The following is a 19906-nucleotide window of genomic DNA, read 5'->3' as shown; positions in this document are numbered from 1 at the left end:
GCTGCCCGCTTGAGTCTAGCGGTCCCCGTTTGGCGCTGTTACCGGCCTGTCACCCTCGCTCTGTCCTAGCGAACCGACAGGTTGAAGCGTGTTAACACATGGGCTCAAAGAGTGTTGAAAAACTAGGACAAGGACCGCTTTGTAAAGAATGAACGTGATTAACCATAGACAAATCGCGCATGCAGATGTAAAATTATGCTCTAAAAGTCTGTGGACACCCCACCCTACAGCAACTCAATTCCTTCAACTGGAATAATTTTACTTATACAGAAATCAATTAATTGAAGGTTAATAACAATGTATTGTATATCAAAATGAAGCCCTGGTTACTCTCTTTAATATTATGTATACCAACCGCTGGCACTAATGCATGCGTCAAGTCGGCGGGGAAGAGAGTCAATCAGACTGTTAATCTGGTCTGGTGTTGTCGCTGCCCACGCCAACGTGATGCATTTAATCAACTTTGCCTTATCGACTTCGTTTTTCAAGATATCTAACTCAGGAAACATCTTCTTAATGTTCAGCTTCAATTGCTTTCATATATGCTCAATTGGGTTGAGGTCAGGGGAATGTGCCGGCCAGTCAATCTACTGAATACCGTGATCCAGCAACCATTCTGTTGTAGACTCTGAGGTGTGAATTCGAGCATTATCTTGTTGAAATTGACGAAATCCTGAGTATATAGGAAGTAAACCTTCTGTTAATGCCTCCTGATAACTCAATGAAGTATATCCTCTTCTTCTGGCGGTCTGGCCGCGGATCATAACGATAACATCGGATTTTCCACCTCTCCAGATTGCTCCCCAAACCATAATCGATAATCTAGACTTTCCATGAACTGTTACGTTTATTAATTCCTTTATAAACTTCTCATGAGGCTTGCGGAAGACCCAGCCTCGTTTATAATTGGGTTGCGATTGAACTGACGATTCGTCAGAGAAAATGGTCTGAAGGTGTTGTCAGTTAAGCGGAAGATTCCCGAGCGCCGTCTATCTGCGAACTTTAAAGAGACAAACCTCTAACAATTCGTCTAAATCTTCCTTCCAAGCTTGACACCATAAAAGGTGCTGACGAGCGGTTTCTCTAGATAGCGTTATCCTCTGCATAGCCCTCCATTTGCGACCGTAATAGAGTCGTATAACTCGGCGTATCGTTGTTCGTAACCTAAATAGTTGACAAGCTTTTCATATGAAATGTAACGGTCGCGTTTGAGTGAAATTAATACGTACAGAATCTGCTAAACTGTGAGTTTTCTAGGACATCTAGATCTTGGTTTTTATCTAGTGTTTATAGAGTTTTCCAGCATTAAATAACATTTGCAATTGATTGTGGTAAACATCTTGCCTCCTTAGCGACATCTCGGTATGACCTCCCGCTTTCTACTGCCTGCACAATAAGAGCTTTGACCGTCTCGCTGAATTCATGGTTTCTTTGGCGCTTTGCGCATAAGATAAAAAAAATTCCATTCTTTTGTGACATGCTTTGTCGATGTTTTGGACAGATTAACAATCTTGGGTCAGTCTGATTTTTTGTGGTGGATTACATGTTGGCGGGGCAGCGTCCAGAGACTTTTGGACACTAATTTTAGTTAGCGCACAAGGAGGGTTAGAGCGCGATCTAGTCCTTAAACCTTTTGCTAGCTGGTTAGGAACCCGGGCAAACTCACGGCGGAGTAGCAGCTTACGTGTTTCATCAGGACATTGTTCAGCCGCTCGCCGTTCCTGGAACTTTGTCATCTGAATTGCAGGACCTGCTATTGGATGAAGGACGCCTTGAGACAGAGCCGCGACCCTGCCGACTCCCCTTCTACAACCAATCTTGTTTTTTTTTTTTCATCATGGTTACGTGCGCTGGACTCGCGTGGCTTGGATTAGCCTCCCCAGGCTCTGGTCACATCCGAAGTGATGTGTGGCACGTAACGCTGTCAGCAGCTGACAAATTGCTCATTTCTTATTGGTTCATATGTATACTTCTTCATATATTATACTAACACTGTACTGGCATTGTACGCTATAAACGATTTACATGACCCTTGACTGCGCACTTGTTTCGTTTTCCAAGAAGCATTCATAAAATGGCTGGATACATATAATAAATCCTCTGCTTTGAATTCAGATCTATCACTTCCTATCGGCATTCACTTCGTGATCTGACTCTCCCCTGTTGAAGTTACTCTTCACTCAGCAAACACAAAGATCCTCAGTATCTCTACCTTGCGTTCTTTTGCAGATAATTGTCGGCCCTTGCTAGTATGAAGCACTCAATGGATGCGCAAGAACTTGGTCAGGCTCGTAGTGACCTCCATAATATGCAAGCCGCCTGTAACAAGCCTACGGTATCCACGCCAGAGCAACATGCTAAGTACAAGGACCACTTGAGCAACATCACCATCGGCTTTTCGGATGGTCTTACAGTTCCATTCGCATTGACAGCTGGTTTGTCCGCAACTGGCTCGATTAAACTTGTCATCATGGGTGGTCTGGCAGAACTGTTCGCGGGCGCCATCTCGATGGGCCTTGGCGCCTGGCTCGCAGCAGAGACTGATCGCCAACACTATGAGAAAGAGCTTACGCGGAAGGAGCAAGAGGTCCATCAAATGCCCAATGCCGAGGAGCAGTAAATCCACGACATCTTCGCAGAGTACAGCATCTCCCATGAGGCCTCGACTGCTGTTGTCCAAAGCCTGCGAGCCAACCCCGACATGTATATAAAGGTGAGTCGTTTCCTATAGTACTAGGAGCGGACATCAAGGACTGATTGATTCTGCCCACTTAGTTCATGATGCACTTCAAACTCCGACTTGAGAAACCTGGCAGCTTTAAGTCCTGGCTGAGCGCACTGTTCATGGGCTTATCGTATTTCATCGGGGGTCTTATCCCCATGGTTCCCTATTTCTGCTTCAAGAATGTTTACCACGCCCTCTTCGCCAGCATCGGCATCAGCGTGGTCATCCTGCTGACTTTTGGCTACGTCAAAGCACATATCACGGGGCTCGATACAAAGGAGTCAGCCTTTAGTGCAGTGCAGACATTGGTTGTAGGTGCTTTTGCTGCGGCTACGAGCTATGGTATCGTGAGAGGACTAGACCGCCAATTCAAAATGAATGGGAGTGTATGACAGCAGTTTTGAAATAGCTTAGGCATGGATGGCTGCAGTATGGCAGTGTTCTCGTATGTATTAAGTTCGGGAAGGTCTATCCCGTCAGGATTTCATGCAATCGCTGATAGAGAAACGCGGCCTACCAAGGCATCAGAAGTCAAACTCCACCAAGGGTATATGATCATGTGGTCTCCTAAGATGGTTTAGATGGCTGCTCACAATGGAAGGAAAAGCAAGTGTGAATAGTAAACCTTATACTAAATAAGATTAAAAGTCGAGACTGAAATACTCATCTGGAAGTGATATAGACGTTCGGATTCTTTTATCACTTCATGGAATAGGCTTTTTCCCCCAGTATTTTTAGACGAAACTCGAGCGACACGCATGTCATTTGCAGCCTGTAAACAGCGTCTCGCGGTGATACCTCAGACCTGATAATACACAATTCGGCAAATGGCCGGAAGAGCAGTAAGAGGGTAAAGTGGTAGTATATGCTATAGTAATGATTAATAGCTGAAGCCGTCTTGGTGAGATACCTTTTCTTACTAGGCGAACAGCACTGCTCGAGTGAAATTACGGCCAAGCCGCAGGACTCCAGGCATACGATTGTACCAGCAAAGGGACACCGTATCATACTTGGGCATTGTAGAGTAGGGTGAGCTCTACCCACTTCTCTACTCTACCCGGTAGAGTAATTAGAGCTCCCTCTACAATGCCCAAGTATGCTCAGGATCACGACATGAGCTGGAGTGAGTCTGCAACCAACCGCCATGGATAATAAAGTGAGCCAAGACAATCAGGACACTATACTCTTATGGATATATCAGTACTTAGCTACCTTTACCTCTACGACATCTGGTGCAATAATCAGTGCATCAGCTCCCAATGGCAACACAAGGTGAAGACTCAGCACGTCTGCGAGTTGTGATATAAATGTTTCTAGATTTCAGGAATGTCTTCACATTGAAGTGTTATTCATGGTGTTGACTCTGAACAAGCTCGAAGTATCACAGCATGTCATCTTGAACCCGCGGCCTCCTAAAGTATCTCAATTAAGCCCGTTGGCTTCTTGGTACGCCCTGAGCTCTGTAGCGCAAGCTGTCTCCCACTCAGACTCCCATTTCGGCGTCCAGCGTAGCTTCCTACCCTGAACCTCCTGAGACCGCGAACTGCAAATCCAATTCTCGCTGCCAGAACCGGAAGGTGCTCAGCCGACGCTAGCATACCCAAGGTTCCGATCAACTACACCAACTACACTTTTCGACCCAGAGTAGTGTAAGTGTAAATTATGTAAGCGACTGTCCGGTGTAGTGGGTGTAGTGTGCTACACCAGCGCCTTTGGTGGATGTAGTTGACGGTTGGTTTGTCGTACACTTCGCTCACGTGACTTGCGCTCTTGATCATGGATGGTCCTTGCCCAGCCTACTACCCCTCACTCTCTCCCTCATCGCCCTGAGCCCTCAGCCATGCCGTTGCTTGTTCTGCTAACTCGCCATCACTCATCCCAAGACCCTCATAAATCTGCTCTTCCTCGCGCCACGAGATCAACATCGGATCCAGTTCCTTGACGATCCCAGCCCTATACCATGACCGCGATACCTGACAGATGGAGATAATTTGGGCATCCAGAAGGCTTCGCGACGGCACCGCCATTCTTCCGGCAGCTGAAAAGAGCCTCTCGCACTCTGCAGACATTGGCTGAATGGTCAAAAAGTCCAACGCCATCCGCGAAAGTCGAGGGTATTTCAACCTCCTTTCATGCCAGTACGTAATAGGATCGCGAACTCTCCTATCACTCGCTTCGCGGCTACCTTGCCATGTCTCGTATTCATCACCTTTGACTGCTTCATCGTCTGAAGAGTCGTATCTTGCCGGCATATGACGACTGTTGGCCTCGAATGGGCTGAAGAACTTGCAGTATTTGCAGTAGAACACTAAGTCTTGCTTTGGCCCAGCGCGCTCAGACTCGGATCCTTGAGGTTTTCGAGTGTGTTGCCACGTCGCATCGGCCGTAGTGATGCGTTTGCGCTTTGGAGTTGTTGAAGTGGAAGGTTCAACGGAAGTTAAGCTCTGCCTATCAGGTATCTCAGAAGCCGTCTCGATTGTTGCAGCGATGGAGGACTCGCGGTCACTAGGTGTGTGGCTGAGGAAGGAGTCCACCGCAAGCAATCAACGGGAATCATGGCTTTCTACTAGCTTCGTCATGAAGTGTTGCGCGACGCGGAGGCGTAGCTAATTGATGGTCGGTCACGGCAGTCAGAAGGTCGCTCAGTGAATCGGGTAAGGTTAACGAATGAGACTTGATTTCTATCTCAAGGAGTGGAATCGTATGAGACTATATGATCTGGAATACTGTTGCCTAGCAGGCAGGATCGTACTAACTGTTTGCTATAAGTGAGCGACTTGATCTTGACATGAAGCCTGACAATGTGACTTGAAGCGATCTTGATAGTTGCCTTAGGATTGGAGCTACAAAGACGTTGCACGGCAGTCCAAGTTCCACATGTATTGCTTAAGCAACCGATTTGCCATTCAATTATCCTTTATACCTTATGGATCTATTGGAAAGGGAGGCCATTAAGGACCAGGAGGATGGTCAAGGTGTTCTAGTGCCGCCGATTTCCTTATCTGACTATTTTTAACTCAAAGCAACTTTATCCCGCGTATGATCATATATGGTCATACGCCTAAGACTGTATGGTATAGGTATATGGGCAATATATGAGTAATATATGGTTTAACTAAACCATACGCGCATGGTTAGAAAGCCTGACAGTCATAGCCGCTTGAAAAGCGGCATAAAAGGCCGGGAAGAACTCAGTCTTAGAAACATGGGTTATAGACCTTCTGATCAGATGCTCTATTTCTCGACCATAAGCCTTTTTCAGCGGCCCAAAGCACCCGACATCAAGGGGCTGAAGCAGGTGGGACAAATGAGGTGGCATACAGAGCGTAATGATATTGTTCTCCTCACAGTATATCTGGAAGTCGGCCGAATGGTCGCTTTCGTGACCATCAAGGATTAGAAGACGATAGGGACCAGTTGATCGGTTAGTTGTACATCGATTAAAGTGCTTTAGCCACTCAAGACCTGTCTCATTATCTGTCCAGCCATTTTGGTTCGTAGCAATAGCCCAAGTGGCCGGGAGGTTGCTTTCTCGGTACCAATTGGCAAGGGGATATTGGCCTGCAACCACGATGAAGGGATCGATTGCCTGACCTTCTGCATTGATCTCTTGAATCGCTGCAACCCGTTCCCGGTTTCCAGGCTGAACTGATTTTGGCCGTCCACGCCTCTCCAAGCTGGTAACCACTATACCGCTTGATATCACGCTCATCATAAAGCCAGTCACTTCCTTACCGTCCAAAATAATCAACAATTAGTCTATCATTACAAGAAGATTTAAACTACCGATTTTGCCCTCAACCTGCGTGTTCAGACACCCGTATGAAGCATAGAAGATAAAAAACCGGCCAAACACACTAAAGAACGGGCCCTTCCGATGTCTCACGCTTTTGTGCCCATGTATGAAAGATAGAAACGCGAATCGGGTGCCACTTTCCAGCATGACGTTGTGACGACGGCCCGTGCTATCCCTTGGGTTATGACGGTTGCGGTAGTATGACAGGTCAATGTCAACTACTCTCGGAAATTCATATATATAGATTCTCTTCTGTTGATATTGTGATGGCGTCGTTTCAGCACACAATATATGAGTCACAAGCTTGGGAGCTTGTTCAAATGCCAACTGCGCCGCTAAATGCAAGTTGAACGCCTGTACAATTATTACTTCTTCCAGCCAACGTTCCAGATAACATGGGCGATATCGCGAGCAGTGTTGGCCGTGTCAATAACGCGGCCAAATACGCAATCCCCGGATTGTATTTCACTTTCCAGATAAGGCGTAAAGATACCAGACGGGGTGCGTCGCATACCCGGAGGCTCCTTACAAAGGCTGCCCTGTGGAATAGACCTGCTCAGATCGCCATTGGTATTCGCATTGGGGGTTGACGCCCGCCCTGAACGGGGGCTCAACAACGCATTGTCGAGGCTGCCATCATTATCTTCCTCCCCGGAAAAGGACCTGTCTGACTTCTTGGCAGATCGCAGGGTCTCTTTTGAATAGTAAGGGGACTTGAGCGGGCTTCGAGAGTGCTTCATGGCAGTTTGTCGCGGCTCAGGAGTGTTTTCGCGGTATTTGAGGGTAGTGGAAGGCAGCATCGCAATTGTTTTTCCTTCAGCTGCTGGCTTTGACTTCAAAGTCTTGTGTCGGGATATTGGCCTCCTCTTGGTTTTGACTCGCTTTATCATAACCCCGTCATCCAAGTCACTATCAAAACCGTAGTGGTCATCGACCATATCTTTATCATACTTAGCTTCAACAGCTATGCACTGCTCAACTTGCTCATTGAAATGAACATGCTTTTGCTCAAAACTGGAGGAAATGATTCTAGATGATGTTACCGAGGGAGCGACGCTACTCTTTTCTCCACCCAATCGATATGATGCAAATGGGCAGGCGAAGTAGTCTGTTGACGAACGACCGAGGTGGAGCTGGGGGATTCCTCGGGTCTTCTGGGCCTTCACAGCTGCGGTGGCTTGCTCCAATAATGAGGCCGTGGATAGCGAGCGCTGAAGCATAACTTCATACATGCTTCTCTTCTTCAGAATGGGCTTCTTGTTGAGGTTGATTAGTGAGTCGGCCTTTGACAGCGACACACTCGAGGACTCTATGTGGGTAGGGTGGAGGTTCTTTGGTCCCGACTGCAGAGGGCCATAGAGCCAGGTGACATCACAATCCTTGAGCCTTGTAGATGTAAGTATTTCAATAGAGCTTAAGGGAGCACTACAGGGAGGCAAACCAATTAAGCGACTCAGGCGAGATGGTCTTGAGATTGTTCTTGGTCTTCATCCATGCCCTCCAAGAAGCATTTTCCAATCGAGCGCTGTTTGGAAACTCTTTCCTCCATGTTACAACGTATCGCCATGAGGACCAGATATCCTCCTCTCTCCATTCATTGGACAGATAATCGACTTGGCGCGACGGCCTACTTGAGACTGCAGTGTCATCCTCTGCATGTTCGGATTTTTCGTGCTCTGGTGTTTCGGATATTGATGTATCATCACAAGCCTCTTCAGAGGCCTCGTGTTCTGCAGGAGAGACGGTATAAGAGTCACCTGTTCGGGGACTGGGGGATGGCTCTGGGTTATCATCGTAGTGGATATCAGGACGGATCTCTGGGTAAGCGTAGAGCCTCTCTTGCGCAAAGGATGGAAATATGAAGTGATCTGTAGGTGATTCAATAAGACCAATGGTGCCATCGTAGCCAGAGACAATAGAGGGGTTGGTGGCAGGAGTAGATGCATAAGAAAGGTCGGCCGAGTCGGCGTGGACGGTACGGGGAGACGAGGGAGCAGATGATAAGTTGGATTCGGCGGAAGTCTTAGAAGCAGGCTTGTAATGCTCGCTCAGGTGAGAAGTGGTGGAATATGGCGAAATCGAAGAGATAAAGTTGGAATAAGAAAGTGAGCGTCGCAGGCCGGACGCGGCAAAATAACCGTTGTCATCTGATAGAAGAACGGCAACCATGATGAAGTTTGGCGCGTACCGGAGGGGTACGCAGCGTAGCTGGGTGCTGCTGGTGTTGGTGCTGTGAGTGTGGATATGTACGATGAATGGTAGACCAAACCTGGTCGAGACGTAGCGACGTTAAAGCGATTGAGCCCTCCAGGCCCAGTTGCGGGTGACGAATTTCGTGAGGATTCGATAAGACTGGCCAAGTCTGGTCTGACCTGGCACTTCAGCCACCGGCTGAATAGCGGATGCCTGCGCCCGCTGTGATGGTATTGGGTAAGCGGTTACAGTGGGCGTTTAGCGTAGTAGTTGTTGAGCGCCCCCAGGTTTGATAATATCGAGTATCGGGAGGAGGAAGACGAAGAGAGTCGGAGGGCGAGATAAAATTAAAAAAAAGAGACAAGTGGGAAGAATATATGAATGAAAGAGACGATAGATAGAGGGCATGGGGTTCGCGCGATGAGGGGGAAATGGTAAAAAAACGCTTGGGTTTGACTTTAGGAAAGTGCAATCAATGAGAAGGAAGGGAGAGTGGGGGAGATAAGAAGACACAAAGCAACGGCTTTATTTTGAGACTGCAAGTCAAATTCAAGCAAACTTAGAGTATAATGGTACTGTAGAGTACATAGATAACCGAAAACATAACCGAGGAAACGAAAAGATCTATACAGATGAGGGACCGGTGAGATGATTCTAAAGGGTGTACAACTAGAGACAATGCTTTCAGTAGGTAGGAGTAAGGAGCGATTACGAGAGAAGGGATGAGGTCGAGATCGAGGCAAGACATGGAAAGAGAACTCAGCCCGGTAAGATTTTACACTTGCCCCAGACGTGGGGTTGATTAGGGACATCCTTCCAGTCCAATGCTACCGCGCAAAAGTTCGTTATCAAGCCATACAATTCAGATGCGCCTGTAAGTATCATATAAGGTAGTACACAAACTCACGCCATTACAGAAGGTGGATTGATAATTGCATCTTGGGCATTACAGCAACCTGCTTTGTACCGAATTGCTACTCTGTAAAACGAGGTGCGAAGCTCAAAGAAGGGAGGCATGGGGGGTTGTCTCTGAAAACGTGAAAGGTTCCAGCGTGGCCTTCGAACCAATATGGGGCGCAAGCGAGAGGGGAGTGTTGTGAAAATGAAAGTCCCAAGACAGGTGACGACGTTTCTATCGTGGTAGTAAAAAAGTGCCGTGCACACGCGTCTGTATGTGTCTGTGTGTTGGCCAAGGTTCAATTCATGGAAAACGACGTGATTCTAAGTGAGCATAGTTTTTCCCCCTCGATGGTAGGGAGAACATCAATTGGAAACGCGAAACAAAACTTCTGCTCTAGATAATTATTCTGAGCCAATCGAGAAACCTGGGTTTCGGATATCATGCTATTGCATTTCTCCAACAATGCCGCGAGCCAGCCATCCATAATGAATACCATTTATCAAGACAAAAGGACCCAATGCGGAATACAGCTCATCCCTTGAATTATGACCCGCTCTGACTTACCCGTTGAAGCTTGCGGCGCAGGTCAGAGAGGCTTAAACCTAGATGGCGAGACAATGAACCAATGAAAGTATCATTTTTCCATTACTGCCCGATGACTGAGGCTGTTCACGCCTTTCCTTTGGTGGTTGATGCAACGTGATGTGATAGTATGCGAACCAAATGGCGCGCGTTGCCCTTGGAAACTCCACAACCACACGTTACTTTGGCAAACGTTTTTTTCTGATGCCCTCCCGCAATGGCATGCCTCACCCAAATGCAGGGCTCTGCCTTGACCATGTATGACTTAGACGACGTCATTATTTGTCGTTTTGTGCTCGAAATTGTTCGTCTTTTGGTGTGCTTAGTGTGGCGTCGTGCCCTACCCTCAATCACGAAACTCATACACAAAATTCCAGGGACCCCAGCAAAAAAACATTTTTCGCAGCCTTGGCTGTCCCAATGCACTGTGCTGCCCTTATTCTAATTATAGGCGGGGGTGAGAGAATTGTTAAGAGATCCAGAAAACAAACTCGGAGCAAATGGGCCGTATATGTCGACCATGGCTATTCTCGTCGCTGCGGTTGGACATAAGAAACCTAAACTTCTGGAGAAGGGGGCCGTCAACTACTAAGCGCATCTATCCGCGATGATGTTGGCGGGCGCCCGGGAATCAACCCGGAACTTTATTGGCGCCAGAGAACTCAATTCTTTGGGGGTCCAAGCACCATGGTAGCGGGCTCTTTTTTTTTTTTTTTTTTTTTTTTTTTGGTCGCTGTACATGTAAGAAGTCTAGCACCTGTGGACGTGCGCTTGCCTTCTCGTCTCTAGTGCTGGGTGCATAATACTTCCGAATTGCAAAGGGGGTTCATTCACCTCGTGCCTGGCCAGAAGCCAACCAGAATCTCAATCTAACTTCCGTGCTATTTCTGTTATCATTTAGACGTACAGCCTCTGAACTTCGGTTTACATCACCATCTGCATGCCGGCTTTCAGTCATTGCGTCCAACGCCTTATCTTCATGTCCCTCTAAGTATCTCATACCAGCAATAGACCAGACGTGTCTCAACCATATCAGCAGAGGTGCATCTCCAGTGCCGTATGTGGCTCCGTAGCTTTCTCGGCCATGCTCAATACGCTCGTTACATCACAGAAATGCACCCCCAAACTGCGGTGTTGTGGCTATTGTAACAAGGTTGCAGCATTCCTGGACGCCAGATTGCTTTTGATGCGATAAAGAACGGTACGGCCCGTGCGGCCTTTGTGGTCAACGTTTAGTTGCCTCAAGGATCGGCATTTCTCCATAGCAGACTGGAGGAGACAACCTCTCGATTAGGGTAGCCTATTGACACTGTGCTGTATCCCTGTTCATCCCTTTCTTGGCCTAGTAGCCGTGCAGATGGTTCCAGCTCACGTCCGGGGTTGATGTTCCCGGCCCACGCAAGATCGATCTCAAATTTCAGCTCGTTAATCGTCATAACGACATTCCGATATCCCTGATTGCATTCCACGTTGGAGACTGGGCCATAGTCGAACCAATCACGAGCATTGGCAATTGGCAAAGAATCATCCGGTTCACTGGTTGTTCCACAGTCGATGTAATAAGACATTCAGGGGTAATGTCTGATGATGGTTGCCACATTTAAGACTTTGAGAATTGGGCTTCTGCCACCTAGGATGCTTGGGCCTAGTATTTATGTATCTGGTATATTTTTCGTCCGGGGCTCCATGCGACTCACCCTTCCCCTTACACTAACCTTAATATAGCTTAGTTCATACCACCTTTGGCTTTTTTTCCCTATTAGATCAGTGCCGACGCGCTCCATGATCGCGTTCTTCCGCGACCGTGATCCAGCTGGACGCTCTGAACCAGAAGGAATGGAGTCTACAGCGCCCTCCACGAACAACGTTGACGTGTTATATGACAAATGCATCATGCAATCGTCTATCGAGGCGAAAATTCAGATCTTCTCGGACCACTACCCTACACCAGATAATCACAGATGGAGGTCTACTTTCTAATAGCTGTGTGTCAGCCCCAAAATCAAGTATTTACTATCGTGTTCTAACGCGTAGGCCCCCACCACGGGTATGCAATCTGGAACGCGTTTCCCAACCATGTCGCGCCACCAAAACAGCCCCTTCTAGATATGCTTTTTTTTTGAATTTCATCAGCAAAATGTCGAATTCGCCACTCTCCCCATCGCCAGCTGGCTTTCCGCCAGCAACGTTGACGCCTTGCCCCACACCTCCCTCTTCCGTCTTCTCACGATTGTCTCAGCCGAAGACGGTTGCCAAGCAGTTGGAAAAGGCAGTCGTTGCAGCTTTACCTCCTAACCCGACTATTGAAGATCTGCCCAAGATTACCTGGAAAAACCGTCGCTTCGTCCAAGAAGATTTGCTGGCTCGAAAAGCTGCAAAGAGAAGAAAGAGCTGGATTAGGTCGCACGGGACCTTGTCGAACTGAACTATCAAGATCAACCGATAGGTCATGTCTGGTGGTGCAATCGATGTGACATGAAAGGCGCAGCGGAGTTCTCGGTGCAAGCCACGTCTTCCGCAGCAGATCATCTCCGAAAGCATGTACCTGTCCCGTTCAATATTGTTCACAAGATACCCAGCAGCTGACCGACCTGCATAGAGCTCACCGGATCACCTAGCCAGCCAGTCTAGTGAGCCAAGTCCTGGTGATGAAAGTGCCATTGATATTTATTCTGGTGCAACACCCAAAAGGCGTCGGCTTGAACAGAGCGTCATACCAAAAGCGAAAATAAAAGCAATACAAGAACTAAGCGTTGGGTTCGTCATTGATAGCGATGTGCCATTCACCATCTTCGAGCACAGTTTCCTTCGGAAGATCTTCAACCATTTCGACAGCGATTTAGTGGTCCAGATAGCGTGGAGTGGTAGCTCTATCACTAGAGAGATACACCGGCACTTTGAAGCGAATCGAGATATCAAGGCAGAGCTCTGGAACGCGTTGACAGCGGTGCATATTAGCTTCGATCTCTGGACGTCACCGAATCGCTTTGCAATCATGGCTGTATTTGCGCACTTTATCGATCAACTGGGGCATCAGCAGTCCCGTCTTCTGGCTTTGCGTCGTCAATCTGGTGCTCATAGTGGCGACTTTGTCATACTTTCCATCTTGGAACAGGTATTCGCCATAGACTGTAAGAGCATTGCAGTTCTTCGCTTCAGCTATGAGCTTCATGAAGCGGTTCTCAACATCTGTGAATGCAGTTATTTTCCGCCATGATCCACTGGCGAAAAGCTGGCTCACGAGAGAGACGACGGCAGGGTTATAGTTGAGCTCTGAAGCTGAAGCCCACAATGCCATCGAGAATGAACTATGGGCTTTCATTCTCCTGAACAACCACAATAAGCACGCCATCTCATGGGCAACCTCGACTGGGATTTGGTTCTCTACCCGTTGTTAGTGGGCCCATAAATGCTCTACCGAGGGAAACTTACCAGAGAGGTTGGCACGAGAAGGATGTGCTCCTTTTGGTCGACATCGTCCACGAATGGGAGATTGAGGGGCGAGTTGGCTGTGCCATCTCTGATAAAATGGCGGCAAACGATACTTGTCTGTACCACATGTACCAGAAGCTCGATCCATCGATGAGGCCTGTTGATATAAAGGCCCGCCGGATGCGATGTTATGGGCACACGCTCAATCTCGTCGCGCGAGCCTTTCTCTTTGGCAAAGACGCCGACTCGTTCGAGCTGGAGTCTGACATCAACAGCATGCGCGGCCTTATTGAGCAGGACCTGGATCATTGGCGCACAAAGGGCCCCATTGGTAAGCTCCGCAATATTGTCAAGTTTATGCGTTCGTCGCCGCAGCGGAATGAACAGTTCAAGCGAATAGCTCGGGAGCCGGATTACGAGGGATATCGGCTCTGCGAGGAATCCACGGCCGAGCTCGAGGTTGTCATGAACAACGAAACGCGGTGGAACTCAACGTACATGATGATTGAGAGGGCTTTGCGAAAGCAGACAGACGTCAGGGCATTTCTCTTTGCGATTCAAGAGGAGGAAAGCAAATCAAGACATATACCGGCAGATAATATATTATCCAGCGAAGACTAGCGGATTCTTGGCGAAGTGAACGAGATTTTCAAACCTATATACCTTTAGACGATACAGACGCAGGGCTAGGGTAAAGGTAACAGCCATGGACGCATATGCGAAGTGTTAATAGGAATGGAATATCTGCTGGAGCACTTTAAGGACTGGAAAGTCTTCTATAGTGAAGTTGCAGCGGAAATAGTGGGCGAAACTCATCTGGATGCCGCGGAGCGGATTGCAACGGCGCCGACGAATTTCCGTGAGCGCAACAGCCGGCCAAGCCGCGTACGCCGTCTCCCTGCCCACTTTGACGAGGATGAGGTTTACGCGCTACCGCAGCGGAGCCAACCCACGAGATTCATAGAATCTGCCTTACCGCTGCATTCTCGGGCTAAATATTCCGTGGCGGAGAAGCGATCAGCGTCCGAGACGTCGCAAAAGAGCACATTACCAACAGACCATCGAGCCTATATCCGGGTATCGATGAACAACGGGTGGAAGAAGCTGAATGCTTATTATGACAAACTCAGAGATTCTCCCTTATTTGCGACAGCGACCATTCTGCATCCGAGGTTCGAGTTCAACTGGTTAGAGGCCACTTGGATCTCTGAGAAACCAATCGCTTGGGCTCGTAATGCCAAGGTTGGAATTAAGGATTACTTCACCTATTGGTACGACGCAAACCTGGGACTGTGTGAAGAAACAATAAAGTACGACGCAGCATTAAGAACGATGGGCCAAGAGGATGATCAGTACACTCAATGGATTAACAGCAAGACGAATAAAGCGTTTGCGACGAGCGGTAGTGTCGGCGAGCTCGAAAGGTACCTCCGTCTCGAGCCACAGGGCTTCGTTTCCTTCACTGAGCAGCAATGCCCCGGATATCTTTGCTATTCCAGTGATGGCAAGCGATTTTGAGAGGCAATTTAGCCTAGCGAAGCTGACGTTGACGTCTCAGAGGCTTTCGATGGGCTCGGATACATTGGAACACGTTCAGTGCCTCAAGAACTGGGCCAGGCAGGGCGGAGTAAAGTTGGGCAGCTGGGTCGGTAGCTGACTTTTGGTGTGCACGAAGGGGGTGACTTCGCGTAGGGGTCTCCACCCACGGAATTGATATAGAACATCAATCAAATCAATCAACTCAACTTTGAGGTCAAAGTTGATTTGTTTGGCATATGATGAGCACTGATCCCGACGATTTAGACCTGTACTGGCTGCGACGGGCACGGGTCGACTTTTGGGACTATCGCTGGCGATGGCTCGTTGCTATGACCAAAGGTGATAGAGGTCAGGAACAGACTTGCCTGTCCTGATATCATATCTGCACAGGATAGGCGCAGCAGAGACAGATACGTGCGATTGTGGCCAGGAAGAAGAAACGGTGGACCATTTCCTTTTCCGATGCCCACGGTGGGACGAGCAACGAGAACACATGCGAAATGTCGACCTGGAAATGATAGGCAATCTACCGTTCTTCCTGGGAGGCAAGACAGCAGAGGACGGGCATAGGTGGAGCCCGAACTTGGGAGCGGTGCGAGCAACAAGCAAGTTTGCGATAAGCACAGGCCGTTTGGATGCTACACAGACATGAAAAACATACTAACAAACCAAACAAGATAATACAGCAAGAACTAATATAGTACAGCCTCTGGTAGACAGACCAGGCTTCAGCTGCTGGAGGTAGGACGCTGAACACTTGGAGAATTTGGCTTTCAAGCAGGCCTGTCGCGGGGACAAGCGAGGCTGGGGAAGTGGCAAGGTGTAAGGACTGGTGAGTTAAGGTTGTAAGGGGCAAAATGAGGGGAATAACAATGTAACGAGATACAATGTTGTGGGCCCTATGAGGCGTATCCTCCTGGGCGGAATAAATTCATTCATTCATTCATGCTACGTGGTCTGTGCTTTATAGCTCGTGTGTATAACTTGATCTGATAATGAATTTGATGAGGATTTAAGGACATCACTTACTGATGTTTGTATAAGAGGGTTAACTGATGTAGCTTTGTAAGCCAGTCATGCCTAAAGAATGCCCTTTTAGGTTGTGTCCCGTAGATAAACAGCCAGTAGACCGAGGAAATGCCAGTACCGGTTGCTTGTGACATGAATTTAGGGTCAGTTAATATACCATCAGGGATAAGCTAAAGCAAGTGTTTCCGTCTAGAACACGAGGCGCATATACCTAAGGAAAGTGCTGGTCTATAATAGCAAGGGCGCAAGAATGAGTAAATTGGTCATCACAACCCAATAAGACCAGTGAGCAATTAGGCGTTGACCTTCACGATATTTATAGTTGTATCAGGCTTAAATATACAGCTCGACATAGTACACCACCGCCAGACCCCGACACTTGACTGCCCTTTTGCTAGCGGGCCGTTTGTATAGTAGTCAAGTCTGCGTTATCAGGGTCCAGACATAAAACCTATGAATCAGAAGATTAAATGAGAAACTAATCAAGGCAAGGATGGATTTATCATGGAATAAGGCATAGTGAAAGAAGACTAGGCTAGGTATGAGCAAGAAGGTGCATTTGTGGGCACAGGCATGTGGTTTAACGTACTACGTCTGCAACTTCACCCCTTCGTGATCCTGACACGATCTCTCTTGGATCCAGGTCAACACTTGGTTCACTATTTGCGGTATGAGAGGAACCAGGATACTCGCACCGTCTATGCATGGATGCTGCCGTCGCAATATGGATAATGAATATGTATAATGCAAGCCTACACATGCCCTAATGTAGAAGCATCATCTGCCCGATGATCTGATACATGCGCTTGGCTTGCCGCCTGCAGTACAGGCTTGGATGATGCAAAATTAACTGCGCATATGGGGCATGTATCATGTTTCGCAAGGTACCACGTAGCAATACAATTTGCGTGGAAAGTATGCTCACACACCAGGTGGCGAACCATATCAGTATCCTGAATACCCTCTAGACAGATGGCACTAAGAGGGGAGATGAGGGATCAGTCAAGTGCTTCTTGCAATAACTGAGGAGTCAAGAGGACGTACCATGCCATGTCCGAACTCATCATCGCCCATGAGACGTGGGCTCCGTTTGTAAGCTCCCGTCTCATCTCTTTGCCTGTTTTTGGTGGAGCAATAGCATCTAGATGAGGCAAATCCCTGCTGGTGGACTCTGTCGATGCAGATCCCCCAGAGCTGCTGGACCCTTCTGTGGCTGCATTCCTGCCATATCTCACTAGCCCATATAATCTATATTGCTATTAAGCGACTGAATAAGGATCAGTTTGGAGACGTCTAGGAATATATACCTGGGAATAGACAGGAGAAACAAAAATACCACAAGCAAGAGTGGCATAATCATGATTGGAAGCCATCCGAGTAGTGTATAGTATAAATCCTGGTTATCAGGGTTCGGAGTGGTAGCGGGAGGGGTATTGCTTATTGCAGGCATGCCTTCTACGTGTTGGGCGAATCAAAGGGTCTGTACCGTTAAAGCAGGAGCACAAAATCAGCCAACTGGGCTTTATGTGCTTGAAATAATTTCAAACATGGTAGGACCTGTATAGCCTGGCCTTGCATTTTTAGTTAGGGTTAAGAGCGTCATGTCCTTTCGGGCTGGATCCGCCCTATGATCTGATGGACATGGCCTGTCCCACTGTCTCGCCATCTCGCCACGTCATCCTCAAAATTAGTCAAAAAGACTATGGTGTCGAATGCCCGGCCCAAAGTGGATCTCGTGCCCAACCCTACGTCAATGGTTGGCATGTGAAAGAAATCTGCCTTTTTTGTGGATGAATACCAGCTAACCAGGCTTTCGCCATTTAGTCAGCCAGCGATATCAAGAAGATGTGCCCAAAGAGGCATAACGTGGTTGATAAGCATGTGACCCAGACAAGTATGTGACCCAGTATACTGTGCACTGAGAAATAACCTACCCTATAGCAGATAAAGTTATAAATAAATTAGCTAAAAATATATTAAATATATTTTTTATAATAGTATAATTAGGCTTATTAAATAGTATTTTCAAGAGAATTCTTATTATTTTATTTTACATAGAAAACCTTATAATATTGTATATTATACAGTGTATTTTACAGTGTAAATGGATTTTAAAGTTTATAGCGATATAGGATTTTTCTAAAAATCTAGGAAAATTAATATAGCTTATTTTAAAACTTATATATAAGCTAATGAGATTATAGCTATTTTAGACATAGTTTAAATTTTTAAAGAATTCTTTAAAAACCGGATTCAAGGTAGAAATAAAACTGGGTCACATAATTGTCTGGGTCACATGCTTATCAACCACGTTAATCACTATCTTTGACAAGATCAAGGGCTCATTAGGCTGACAGTAACAACATACTGGCTTGAAGGACAATGTGCCAATAGAATCTACAAAGAAAAAAACACTATATTATTCTACATATCTTGATGCGCTGTTCTTAGTCTATAACTATTGTAAGATGCTTTATTATTCTCCGAACTTGCGCATGTAACCAAAACGGTAACGCACATGATAAGCGAGTGAAACAGACAAGTGAGCGGAACACTTTTCTTCAGCTATCAAAATAGAAATCACCGGAAAACACAACAAACCATCTAATCAATTAAAATTAATCGCTATACTATCCTTTACATACTGCAACAACTATCTGACATGTTCTTGCGTTATGCCCAGTCTTGCCGCATGATCCACAGCGCCTTTCCTTCGCTTGCGCCGACCTTGACCACCACCTCTCGACGATCGGCCCCCTACCTGCGCATCAACTTCTATCTGATCAATTTCTTCCCTTCCTTCATCTACTGTCATCACCCCTCTTTTCTATAGCCGACTTCTCTTTGCCCTCCGCTGCCGGCTTAGTATCTCATTCGCATGTCGAAAGGCGTGGACCTCAGACCTCAATAAGGCATTCTCATGCATCATTGCCTGTGTTCCCTTCGAAAAAGAGTTTAAGGCTGCCAAAGTTGACTCTGGTGAGCTACTATGATGCCTGCTTATTCGCCTTTGGAGGTATTCAGACTGATATTAGGCCTGAAGTACGGTCTTTGGCGTTTTCGAAACCCAAGGGGTCGAGGGACCGACCTCCTCTTCAACCGGCGTTGGAGTCCGCAGCTGTATATCGAGCTTCGAGACTATACTTTCCGGGTCAATAGGAATAAACCTGGCCCCTCTCAAGGCAGCCCTGATATTTCCTTCTGTCATAGTAGCTTGAAATACAGCATAGAAGGCGGGAAAGAACTCGGTTTTGGAAACGTGGGCTATGAAGCGTCTGATCAGATGCTCTATTTCTCAACCGTAAACCTTCTTGAGCGGCCCAAAGCACGCAACACCAGGTGGCTAAAGCAGGTGAGACAAATGGGGCGGCATATAAAGCGCAATGATCTTGTGTTCTTCGCAATATATCTTAAAGTCTGCTAAGTAGTGACTTTCGTGCCTATCAAGGTATAAAAGACGATAGCGACTATTTGATCGCTTCCTTATACACTGGTCGAAGTGCTTTAGCTACTCAAGACCTATCTCATTATCCGCACAGCCATTTTAGGATGCTGCAGTAGCCTAATTGCCAGGGAGATTGCTTTCTTGGTACTAGTTGGCGAGGTGATATTTGTTCGCACCTCTGATAACCGGCGGGATCGCCTGGCCTTTCGCATTGATCGCTTGAATGACAGTAATCCATTCCCGGGTTCCAGACTGCACTGTTTT

At 47.2% G+C, this 19906-nt stretch overlaps 9 protein-coding genes across 9 annotated transcripts; 5 read left to right on the top strand and 4 right to left on the bottom strand.

Annotated features, from left to right (window-relative positions):
- The first annotated feature begins 2071 nt into the window (after positions 1 to 2071).
- On the top strand, positions 2072 to 2641 carry FOXG_06994 (uncharacterized protein). Its single transcript, XM_018385630.1, has one exon. The coding sequence runs from the start codon at positions 2252 to 2254 to the stop codon at positions 2618 to 2620; it is 369 nt and encodes a 122-aa protein (XP_018244252.1). The 5' UTR covers positions 2072 to 2251; the 3' UTR covers positions 2621 to 2641.
- Positions 2642 to 2880: 239 nt separating this feature from the next.
- On the top strand, positions 2881 to 3378 carry FOXG_06993 (uncharacterized protein; the record flags this gene model as incomplete). Its single annotated transcript, XM_018385629.1, has 1 exon — positions 2881 to 3378. One exon carries the CDS (start codon positions 2881 to 2883, stop codon positions 3115 to 3117), a length of 237 nt encoding a protein of 78 aa, XP_018244251.1. The 3' UTR covers positions 3118 to 3378.
- A 433-nt stretch (positions 3379 to 3811) lies between these two features.
- FOXG_19599 (uncharacterized protein) lies at positions 3812 to 4027 on the top strand (the record flags this gene model as incomplete). Its single annotated transcript, XM_018399858.1, has 2 exons — positions 3812 to 3848; positions 3927 to 4027. The coding sequence occupies 2 exons, from the start codon at positions 3812 to 3814 to the stop codon at positions 4025 to 4027; spliced, it is 138 nt and encodes a 45-aa protein (XP_018244250.1).
- Positions 4028 to 4524: 497 nt separating this feature from the next.
- Positions 4525 to 6437, bottom strand: FOXG_06992 (uncharacterized protein; the record flags this gene model as incomplete). The annotated part of the gene is made up of 2 exons (XM_018385628.1): positions 4525 to 5220; positions 5874 to 6437. 2 exons carry the CDS (start codon positions 6435 to 6437, stop codon positions 4525 to 4527), a joined length of 1260 nt encoding a protein of 419 aa, XP_018244249.1.
- Positions 6438 to 6886: 449 nt separating this feature from the next.
- Positions 6887 to 8690, bottom strand: FOXG_06991 (uncharacterized protein; the record flags this gene model as incomplete). Its single annotated transcript, XM_018385627.1, has 2 exons — positions 6887 to 7907; positions 7963 to 8690. The coding sequence occupies 2 exons, from the start codon at positions 8688 to 8690 to the stop codon at positions 6887 to 6889; spliced, it is 1749 nt and encodes a 582-aa protein (XP_018244248.1).
- A 2515-nt stretch (positions 8691 to 11205) lies between these two features.
- On the bottom strand, positions 11206 to 11765 carry FOXG_06990 (uncharacterized protein; the record flags this gene model as incomplete). Its single annotated transcript, XM_018385626.1, has 1 exon — positions 11206 to 11765. One exon carries the CDS (start codon positions 11763 to 11765, stop codon positions 11439 to 11441), a length of 327 nt encoding a protein of 108 aa, XP_018244247.1. The 3' UTR covers positions 11206 to 11438.
- Positions 11766 to 13171: 1406 nt separating this feature from the next.
- FOXG_06989 (uncharacterized protein) lies at positions 13172 to 13495 on the bottom strand (the record flags this gene model as incomplete). The annotated part of the gene is made up of 1 exon (XM_018385625.1): positions 13172 to 13495. One exon carries the CDS (start codon positions 13493 to 13495, stop codon positions 13172 to 13174), a length of 324 nt encoding a protein of 107 aa, XP_018244246.1.
- A 271-nt stretch (positions 13496 to 13766) lies between these two features.
- FOXG_06988 (uncharacterized protein) lies at positions 13767 to 15534 on the top strand. The gene has a single exon (XM_018385624.1). It carries the CDS (start codon positions 14365 to 14367, stop codon positions 15145 to 15147), a length of 783 nt encoding a protein of 260 aa, XP_018244245.1. The 5' UTR covers positions 13767 to 14364; the 3' UTR covers positions 15148 to 15534.
- A 148-nt stretch (positions 15535 to 15682) lies between these two features.
- Positions 15683 to 15864, top strand: FOXG_06987 (uncharacterized protein; the record flags this gene model as incomplete). The annotated part of the gene is made up of 2 exons (XM_018385623.1): positions 15683 to 15777; positions 15855 to 15864. 2 exons carry the CDS (start codon positions 15683 to 15685, stop codon positions 15862 to 15864), a joined length of 105 nt encoding a protein of 34 aa, XP_018244244.1.
- Between the last annotated feature and the right edge of the window lie 4042 nt (positions 15865 to 19906).

The sequence above is a fragment of the Fusarium oxysporum genome, chromosome 6 (genome assembly GCF_000149955.1).
Source record: "Fusarium oxysporum f. sp. lycopersici 4287 chromosome 6, whole genome shotgun sequence".
NCBI lineage: Eukaryota > Fungi > Ascomycota > Sordariomycetes > Hypocreales > Nectriaceae > Fusarium > Fusarium oxysporum.
This window is presented reverse-complemented; position numbering and strand designations above follow the sequence as displayed.